Raw genomic sequence first — 10,703 nt, 5'->3', positions numbered from 1 at the left:
GATTTAAAATGAGCAGTTAGATTTTCTGTAAAGACATTTATTAGGAGGTGACCTCCCCAAAACAATGCAGAAAAAATATGTCATATTAAAATAATAAATGTATGTTAAATTTAGAATGCACTAGTCTAGCTGTTTCAGTTTATATACATTTATCAAGGGTGACCAAACCTTTTCCCCAAAATGAAAATCTATCCGAGGGCTGTGGCCAAATGCAATAATATAATTCACGAAATACAAATACTTCTTAAGTACAGTCCTTTTATTTTAATGATTATATCCTGCTGCAGTGTGACATGATTAGTTTGTGTACAAACTAATAATGTATCATAATTTTATATTTTTATACTTCTCATTAAACCACAGTTAAATTCATTCTATCTAGGAGGCACAATTTACATTATTTATTTTTTTACAATAACAAGCTGGAATAAAAACAAGCAAAAATGAAATAAAAGTAACGACTTTCTACTTTTTGCCTTTTTTTAATGTAAGGAGTATAAAGTACAGATAATTGTGTGAAAATGTAAGAAGTAAAAGTAAAAAGTAGGTTGAAAAAYAATTACTCAAGTAAAGTACAGATACCCAAAAATTCTACTTAAGTACAGTAACAAAATATTTGTACTTAGTTACTTTACAACTCTGATTGTCACTTTCCCCACATCAGGACTATTTAGTGCTGCTTCCTCGGGAATACTACGAGGCTTCTCTGCTGCAGGAAGACATCACTCAGCCCTGCACATATCTGCACACTGCAAACAAGGATGCAAAGTAAAGTCGTTTCCGACTTAATGCATCAGTCTTTTTTTATTTTTTTACTTTTATAGACTACAATAGTCTGTTTTGTCTTTTATGCGTCTTGTAGCTGCCTGCTGTATAAGCACATTTCCATGGATGGCTTCAGCTCTGTCCTCGGCTCTCAGGGAAGACTCACCACGCGGAGTGGGCAGAGGAAGAGGAGGCAGGCTCGAGTACGGCGTCCCACCCCCGATCACCCCGACATGGCTGCTCTCAGCGGGAGACAGGTTCACAGACACGATTATATTAACTCGATCAGTTTTAAACTGAGCGCAAAACRTGTCCGATTTTCATGATGGTCCATGAAAAACACCTGTATTCTGTGTCTTGTAGTCACAACTGGAGCTCAGTCTGCACGTGCCYCATCCAGGCCTGTATGCTCTTGTTCTGGAGTACGCAAGCGAAGTGGAAAATATCCAGAACGTCAACATCCACATCAGCGGTCAGTCAGAAGGCCAGATCGTAGCCAGGACCAACATTTATAGCTGCGCTTTCAGGTCAGCTGCTTTTACCTCTTTTACGCATTTTCGATTATTTCTTTATTTTTTGCAGTTTTTTAAGAACATCGGCTCATTATAGGAAGTTAGAATGTTTTCAGCTGGTCTGTGTGCTAATCCATGCAGCACTTTGTGCCGGAGCGTGGCGGTGAGCGGCAGAAATCAAGTGGCGACGCTGCAGCTTTCACACAGGACGGAGATTATTCTGCACACCTCCACAGCATCACTCCTTCTGGTGAGGAGGAGGTTTCAGAAAATGTTGAACTTGTGTGTAGCAGCTTGATTTTTTTTTTTTCTAATGAAATTGACTCTCGGTGTAGTACAAAGTGTACGCGGTGCCAGCCAAAGATTTCTCTACCGAGTATGTGGAGCCGAAGGTGCTGTGTGTTTCCACTCATGGCCGCTTCACTGAAGACAGGTAAGTCCCCCAGCTCACTCTGGAAGCTTCTTACACACTTAGACTAAATAWGTTTAAATCGTTGGCTTATTTATTTCAATCAGACAAATACTTTATAACCATCTGGGTTACATACTGTACATTCAGGGGAAAATAAATATTTAATGCACCATAAAAGTCTTATTGTAATTGCAAATGTTTTGCTTTGTGCTTAACATAACCTGACTAGCTGGGAATGTCTGTGCAATCGCACAAACTTGTAAAGCATCAACCTTTTTGGCCCAACATCCATGAGTGAAGGCTGCAATTTACGATTGCCTGATTGGAGCTAATATCAGTGATTCACATCTGTTCTCCAGCTGCACGTGTTCCTCCAGTTATTTACCTGAAGCTGAACATTTTTTTGAAAGCCTCATGTCACTTCAAATTTACTCACTCAGAACCTAATCAGCAGTTTGTATGTCGGATTTCGCAGCTGTCATTGTGCAGCTCTGTGATCTGCTCTGTAACTCGACTTGAATGCACACAACAAAAAACAACAAAAAAGGGATTTGACTTGTTTTCAGAAATGGTTTTATGTTCATTTAATTGTTTTATTTGATTGTGTAACAATACAATCAACACTAGTATCATTGCACTGTAGTTCCAACATGGCTTCCCTWAACAACAACTTCTTCCTGTCGAATSTTTCTAGTCGATACTGCGTGCCGCGGCGCTTTGACAAGCCGTCTTCAGCCTGGCTTCTGTACGCGGCCCGTGATGGGCAGCTGTCGTCCATCGTAGCTGCTCAGCCACAGGGACAGAATGAAGACTGGAGGCAGAGACGGCAGTCTGGGCAGTTCTCCGTCCACGAGCCTCAAAGCGATGGGACTCTGCTTAAATTCCCGCAGGTATCGGTGTCAAAAACCACACTCTGCCCTTCCACATCTTGAGAAGTGCCATCTATTCTAAGCATAAAATCCCTTTTAGGCCTTATTTCATTTTTTTTCTTACTTCTTGATTTTTTTTTCTCAGACTGAGATCCGTTTCACTCCGGCCATCCCTCTCCCGGGCAGATATGTGGTTGTGGTCCATTATCGTCAGCCTGAACATATTTCCTTCCCGGTGGAAGTTCGAGTATCTGCAGGACGCGAGTGGAAGGGTGAGCAATGAAGGATGTTAGAGTTTTGAGTTGGAGTGGATGATTGGATATTTGAGTTTAKTCTGTTAGTGAGATCTTACTTATTACTTCTAAAATCAAAGAAAAACTGGACTTWTGCTTAAACACACTTCCCTATGTGTCTTATTTTGCTGCATATTTTCATTTAATGTTCTCCAACTTTAAAACTGTTTYCTGCTGCAGGTTCTGTAAATGCATCCTTCTGCCCTGCAGTCTCTGGATGTAAGGATGTTGTCATTGCTGATGGACGCATTGTCCTCGACTTGGACACAAATCCTTTACAGCTACCCACCATCTCTGTCACTGTGCCTCCTGGGAAGACTCTTATCTTGGTTAGTTACTGCCTGCCTGCATGTGTTGGTGTATCTYGTGAACAACTGGACACATTTTAATAAAACTTGCAGGAAAAAAAATCATTGGATCTACAACTGATTAACTTTTGGAATTTAAGATAACCTTAAAAACACAAAAWTGRCTGAAAATCAGTCAGTTTGACATATTTTGACTTCAAATTTTGTGTGCTAGTAGCCAAGACTGATTTCCAACACATATTCTGAAAGCAAACAAAAAGACAAGATCTTTGATTGAATTTTGCCATTTACTTTTTGAAGTAAAGTCTATCTGCAAGCTAAACATCTCATGAACCACTCAATAGGAGTTTATCATAGGATCTACCTCTCCAACTCATTAACTTTTGAAGTCACTTCAAGCGGTAAGCATCCCTTCAAGGAATGTAAGATGTTTAATTGTTTAGTGAAACTTATACCATACGAYGCTGTGAAGCTGGAGAATTGGAGGTGTTCATGTTTACAGCTTGGCATGTAGCAGTCCTCCCTCCTCAGGGTCATGCCTTATTCCACAAACCCAACAATGAAGGAACTGTATTCTACCTGGCAGCCTCACTCTGCTTTGAAAAACCTGAACTTCAGAGTTGTTTGAAGCRGGGGAAAGGTTAAACTCTGCCTGCATGTTGTTCGGCATGTTTTACTTTTCCAGCATCGACTCTTATCAATAAACAAAAACTGTAGTTTTTTCACTTTTAACATGCAAATGGATTCTTGTAGCTTTTTTTTTTATATTTCAATGTGGTTTGTTTAGGATCATATCATGTTGGTTCCTGATAGAAGCTACACTTTGGAGCTCCTGAAAGAAAAACCACTGGATAAATCTGCAGCCTTTTTAAAACAATGCACTGCAGAAGGATTCTATACTCAGTAAGTATCCAACACATAAAACACATCTATTTTCAATCCAGCTTTAAATTAACAGATTGAAATTTTGTTTTGTAGTTGAGGCAACATCTTTCTTCTTATTACTGTTACAAAAAACTGTGGAAATAGTGCCCTCTAKCTGTTGAGATCATGTATAAAACCTTCTCTCGTTTTGTCCTGCAAGGCCCAGACTCTCCTCCCAGTTTTGCAGAGACTCGGTCTTCTCCCTTGTAGCTGCTTACAATAATGGATCCCTGCCTTGTGACTGTGACAAGTCCGGTTCTACTGGGACCGTCTGCGATCCGATCGGGGGACAGTGTCCCTGCAGGCAGCACATCATCGGGCGGCAGTGCACAAAATGTGCCACAGGATTCTACGGATTTCCCTACTGCAAACGTGAGTGAATATTAAGGGCATGTACACTTTCACTACTGTTAAACCATCACTGCCTCTGATTTTCCTCCAGAATAAATAATTAAATAAATAAATAAAACGGGGGATGCTCTTGTTCTGCCTGCAGGGTGTGAATGTGGACGTCGGCTGTGCGACGAAGTGACAGGACGCTGCATCTGYCCCCCTCAGACGGTGAAGCCGACCTGTGAAGTGTGCCAGGAGCAGACGTTCAGCTACCACCCCCTGCTGGGCTGCGAGAACTGCGGCTGCTCTCCGAGCGGCATCGATCCGGAYGCCGGGCTTCAGTGTGACCGCACCACGGGACAGTGCAGGTGAGTCCAAACTTCAGATGAACGAAAAACACTTATTCAAACTAATTGTAGTGCAACATACTGTAAAAAAAGCAATTGTTCTGAAAAAAAAAATACGTACAAAAAAATAAAATAAAAAGAATCCTAAAAAATTAAAATAGATTTGATCCATTCTATCAAATTGARGATTAAGTCAAATTTAGTAATTCTTTATCTTTAATCTATATTTCGATACCTGGATCAKCCTGATATCATGAGCCGCTCCAGAGTTATGCCTTGATTTTTCTTCTTAACCAGGATAACCCATCGATAAATGATCTGAATCCTATTTTAAGTTATTCTAATGAGGCATTATTTAATTCATTTTAAAGAGTAAATCTCAAACAATTTTTGGATTTTAAAATTTACTCACTGGAAAGAAAAACAGCTTTGCTTGCTCACAGAGAAAATATCAAGGCATTTAGGGCTTTTCTGCCTAAAATCACATTTTTTGTTGCTACTGCTCAACAAAGTGCTTCAGAAAAACTTTTTTAATGGTTATATTTTAGATATTTCATTTAAATGACCTGTAGATAAGGTGTTTTCTTCATTACATTTTGACAAAATGCTGTTGTGATGGGTCACATTTACAGTAATTTCTTTGCTCTTCATGACTGTTTGACTTTGTGAAATAAAAAAATAAACAGAAAAAAATTAAGGTGACGGATAACTGGACCTTTGGGTTGATTTTGTCTCAGCAATTTGTGAAACTTTTACAAGAAGTTAAGCTATTTTCCGAACTTATTCTTTAAACCTGTGTACAGCAGAGCTTTAGGGATGCAAGCTTCCCCTCAGAACGCCCCCAGCCACAGGGTTTTTAGTCTCTACAATAGTCTCTGTAGTGAGGATTTTTACTAACAGTAATGTTTGTCTGCACGTTTTTTTTTTTCTGCAGCTGTAAGCCTCTTATTGAAGGCCGGCAGTGCGATCGCTGTGCTCCAGGTTATTATCGCTTCCCCAACTGTGTGCCTTGTGTCTGTAATGAAGGAGGAGTCACAGCTGAGGTGTGCCACCCTGACACAGGAAGGTGTCTCTGCAAGGTGAGTTCACTTCATCAAATAACTGACAGGAAAATGGCCCTTTTTTGCACTTCTTTTTTTTTTTGTTACTCCCTCAGTATTGCTGCTGTCATGTTTGCAGAGAAATGTTGCTGGCCTCAGGTGTGACACGTGTCGGGAAGGCTCTTTTTATTTTGACCCCTCCAACCCCCTCGGCTGCACCAGCTGCTTCTGCTTCGGAGCCACTGACCAGTGTCAGAGCTCCCGCAAGCGCAGAGGGAAGGTATGAATTTTTGTCACCGCACGTCTGTGAATATTGATTTAATAATATGTGGTTTGGAATATAATTTCCTCAAAGTGAATTATAAATGATTTCACAGGAAACACACTTTTATGCTAATAGTAAGAGGCCAGTCAGTGTTCTACTTTTAAAACAGCTGATCTCTAAAATGCGACGGGCTTGGTTCATACAGTGCACTCACTCCCAGATGTTGCCTGTTATTAGTTTGTGGAGATGCGAGGATGGCGTTTGGAAAGCCCCGACAAGGAGGAGGTTCCTTCTGTGGCGAACCCAGTCAGTAACACAGTGGTGGCAGATGTCCAGGAGCTCCCCCCTACTGTTCAAACGCTACACTGGGTGGCGCCACATTCCTACCTGGGAAACAGGGTGAGTGTGGGGTGGGGAAACCCTGTGAGAATGCCATAAATCCAGCGAAAAGAAAAAAAGAACAAACAAACAGTTTCAAGTCGTTTATTTCATTGCAAGAGCTTAAACGTGCAGAATGTACTGTGGAGACATGATCCAGTTTGTTGCATCGGACCATTTGTGGACTTGAAGGAAACATACATTTCTTAACGCKACCCTGTGAATTTATTTATAGAATTTACAGGCAAACATATATTTTACACACAAACTCTAACATTTAACCTATATTAATATAGCTTACAAGTTGAGTAAGTAAACAGCATGTTTGACAGCTATCATAAAAGCAGTGTTGTATGAAGTACCTCAAAGTGATACTTGAAGAAAAGTACAAGTGTCTCATCATAAAAATACTTTGGTAAAAGTTAGAGTCTTCTCTAAAAATATTACTTGAGTAAAAGTCTTAAAAGTATCTGATATTTTTTGTACCTAAGTATCAAAAGTAAATTTCTGACACAAAATGCAATTAAGTATTAAAAATAAAAGTACTGAGTAAAAGTGAGCAGTTAGATTTTCCAAAATGATGTTTATTGGGAGGTGACTTCTCCAAAAAAATATTTTTTCTAACGGCGTGCAGCTGTGATGGGTTGTGAACAAGCTAAAAGGGTGTCAGAATGTTTATATTTATACTTCTCATCCAACCACAGTTAAATTCACTCTATCCAGGAGACACAATTTATCAGGATAATATTCTTTTAAGTAATAACAACTTGGAATAAAATAGGAGTAACAAATTTCTACCTCTTACCTTTTTACAAAATGTAGTGAGTAGAAAGTACAGATAATTGTGTAAAAGCGTAATGAGTAAAAGTAAAAAACACGTTGACAAATAATTACTCAAGTAAAGTACAGATAAGCTAAATTTCTACTTAAGTACAGTAACAAAGTATTTGTACTTAATTACTTTACAACTCTGCATAAAAGTAGTGAACGGCAACAAACACTGTTTACTGTAAGAATATTACTATATTTGTCTAATGGACAGATTTAACTTACAACAGAGTGAAAATAAATACAAGTTATGCAGTTTGAACTCCTTTCTGGTGTCTGGTTAAAATATGTCCATGCATTTCATGCATTTTTAATATCCTTATATTTAATTTGGTAAAAAAGCATGAAGCATACTCTAAATTAAAATAAATAAATAAAATAAAAAGAACTTTAAAGACCTAACATTCATTGAAGGAATAAYTTCACCCACAACCTTTTATGTCAGAATCTTAGAATTAGATTATTTATGATGAGAAATGACCAAATGTAACTGAAAATAATATTATGCATATGTAATATGTGTTTTTAATCATTCTCAGCTACTACCACAACAATTATTGGGCTAATATTTGTAAAATTGACTCCTTGTTTTTTTTTCACTTTATTCAAATAAAACTAACATTTGATCATTCCCTGTTAGGTTTCATCGTATGGTGGTTTCCTCACATACCAGTCCAAATCTTTTGGGATTCCCACTGAAGGCATGGTTCTCATCGACAGAGCAGCTGACGTTGTGCTGACAGTGCGTAAAGCTACCTGTTTTTCATCCTACATGTTTTTTTTTATCCCTCACTGGCAGAACAGCAATTTATTCATCTTTGTTCATTATTTCACCCTTGTAGGGTCAGGATATGAGTCTGATCCACGTGGCCTCACATGTGCCACTTCCAGACAGGCTGTATGAGGGCAGAGTCCAGCTCCTGGAGGTAAACTCGAACTTCTTTATTGTTTTGTGAAACTAGTGAGCTTGAATGAATTTGAAACAACAGGATGTGTTTGTTGAAAGTTTAGATTTTAAACCAAGAAAGAGAGTGATGAAAAACTGGCAAAGGGGAAACTGGAGACTGTCTAAAGAATCAAACCAGACTTCATCCACAGTTACTTTTTCATGCTTGTGGTACACAGCAGGACAGGAATAAAAATCTACTAATATAAAGTGAATTACAGCGTTTGAATGTACATGTTTTATGTCTCTTAAAAAGAAAAGCCCCCTCTCTTATGTTTTCTTAGGGTTTGGCCTCAGATTTTCTTCTGTTTGCAGGGAAACTGGCGCCATGCTGGTACCAACAGGCCTGTTTCCAGAGAGGACCTCATGATGGTCCTGGCAGGTCTGGTGGGCCTGAGGATCAGAGGCCTGTACTTCACTAGGAGCCAGCGACTCAGCCTGGGGGAGGTGGGTCTGGAGGAGGCCACCAACACCGGGACTGGCAGTCCAGGAAACATCGTGGAGGTCTGCCGCTGCCCTCCTCAGTACACCGGAGATTCGTGTGAGGTCAGTTAGCCTCGCGCTTTGAAACCAGAGGAACTTATGAGTGAAATTTGTTGCAGATGCCGAACAGTTTAAACACTCAGGTGTTTCTTATTTAAACAATCACATGAAATTTTAACTCAGTATCTTTAAAACTGACTGAATTATAAGAATTTGTGTATTTTCTATGGCCAGTTATCTGTGAGCATTTAGAAGTGGAGTAAATGAATTTGTTATAGATGCAATTTTTATCTGTTGACAGTAGGTTTTTTTTGATTAGTCCAGTTTTATCAGTTAAGTTGACTCCAACCTAATAATTAAGATTTTAACAAATATTTTGTGCAATAGATTAGTGCTCAGAATATGTGTATATGTGTTGTGCGTTAGTTTTCTGCCACAAGAAAATAAATTCTGCACTGCAGCTGCAGGATGCTGAGGGGAAAGGAAAGTTCAAAAGTGACAATAAGAAAGTGTTACGATATTTATTCATGTTAGGATAAAAAGTTTTGTTTTTGCCTTTTTTATTATTGTTTTTGTATTTAGAAAAAAATTATTCTGTTCATGTTGAAACGTTCGAGTTGCCGTTGAACACGAAGACCTGCAGGCAAGGATTCCTGCGAGGCTGAAATCCTTTCTGTGTATTTTACAGCATCGATCCATTTGAGTGTTTGAATACAAAGTGTCTTAGCTACTACCAAACTAAATTTCAGATCAATATCTGAAATTTGGCATTTTTGTGTTTTGAAGATAATTTGGCTGTGGCAGCCATCTTGAATTGGCTTGACGTTGAATATTAATCAGCTGTTGATGTACATCGACTGATATTTATTCAGTGTTGTCCAGTGATTCTGGAGGCACCAGCAGAGACAAAGACATTACCATCCACCTTTTCCTTTTGGCTTCAAGCGATAATAAAAGGAAAACTAAAACATATAATTATGTGTCTTTTTAAAATCGATTCTAGCATAATTATTTCATGGAGATCTGAATATTTTCTAGAATAATAAAGGAATTTATTGCAACAAAAAGAACCTTTCCTCTTGTTAAACTATAAAAACAAACAAAAACAAAAAAAAATTGGAAAATACCATAGAAAAGGTGATAAAAAGCCAGTGTCTCCTTCAGCACGGAGAAGCTAGAATAAAAAGCAGGGTGGGGCATTTTGTTGACTGAAATGATAGTTCATCGTCTTGAGGAGCTGAGTGCACTCATCATTTTTGGGACTTGTCTGCACAGATCAGCACGCCCTTTTTTTCCAGAGGGAACGTTTTATTAGCCGAGCTACGTCTGTGGGACTCATTGGAAAATCTTCACTGCCCCACCCTCTACTGTGTTTAATTTTTTTGTCTTTTATTTCGTTAAATTTTCTTATTATTGTGCTTTTATATATATATATATATATATATATATCTTTTTTTCTTTTTTTGTTCTTATACTGTTTTTCTTAGACCTTGTAATGATTTTCCATCATAACAGCTCTGTCATCTATACTGTTGACTAGGAGAGAGGTCCGAACAAGAATTCCAATGTGTGTAAATTGCTAGTATGTGCACAAATGGCAAATAAAGAGCCGCAAGGTGGGATGTACGGCACAACCATGTAGACATGACATTATGGATTCTACAGCTATAATAACTAACATGGATGTAGCAACAAAGTACTGCAATATTCTTGCCGAGGAGATCAGCTTTTTTTATTTTTTATCCTGAGAAAGAAGTTGGCTTGATCCAGTGTTTTCAGAGTGCTCCTCAGGTCTATTTCTCTYGTTTTGCCCACAAAAGCCACATGAAAAGGGAAAACCAAGCAACCATAATTAAAGGGAAGTTTCTCATAAACAGCATATTTCATTAGATTTGTCCTTGTAGCTCTGTTGCCATAAATCTTCTTGCATACCTGTGTGTGTGTGTGTGTGTGTGTGTGTGTGTGTGTGTGTGTGTGTGTGTGTGTGTGTGTGTGTGTGT

General features: G+C 38.7%; 1 protein-coding gene across 1 annotated transcript in view; it reads left to right on the top strand.

The window, feature by feature from the left end:
* The window catches only part of LOC106534161 (laminin subunit alpha-3), a gene marked incomplete in the record, with an annotated part of 65,827 nt that overhangs the window by 38,033 nt on the left and 17,091 nt on the right, over nucleotides 1-10,703 (top strand). Inside the window, 17 exon segments of the mRNA XM_014030712.1 lie at nucleotides 665-768; nucleotides 863-1,022; nucleotides 1,129-1,292; nucleotides 1,419-1,527; nucleotides 1,613-1,710; nucleotides 2,384-2,579; nucleotides 2,704-2,830; nucleotides 3,032-3,180; nucleotides 3,947-4,062; nucleotides 4,244-4,455; nucleotides 4,580-4,784; nucleotides 5,698-5,842; nucleotides 5,943-6,083; nucleotides 6,306-6,467; nucleotides 7,915-8,016; nucleotides 8,117-8,200; nucleotides 8,536-8,766. Coding sequence (XP_013886166.1) covers nucleotides 665-768; nucleotides 863-1,022; nucleotides 1,129-1,292; nucleotides 1,419-1,527; nucleotides 1,613-1,710; nucleotides 2,384-2,579; nucleotides 2,704-2,830; nucleotides 3,032-3,180; nucleotides 3,947-4,062; nucleotides 4,244-4,455; nucleotides 4,580-4,784; nucleotides 5,698-5,842; nucleotides 5,943-6,083; nucleotides 6,306-6,467; nucleotides 7,915-8,016; nucleotides 8,117-8,200; nucleotides 8,536-8,766 — 2,505 coding nt within the window.

The sequence above is a fragment of the Austrofundulus limnaeus genome, unplaced genomic scaffold, assembly GCF_001266775.1.
Source record: "Austrofundulus limnaeus strain Quisiro unplaced genomic scaffold, Austrofundulus_limnaeus-1.0 Scaffold6, whole genome shotgun sequence".
Classification (NCBI taxonomy): Eukaryota; Metazoa; Chordata; class Actinopteri; order Cyprinodontiformes; family Rivulidae; genus Austrofundulus; species Austrofundulus limnaeus.
This window is presented reverse-complemented; position numbering and strand designations above follow the sequence as displayed.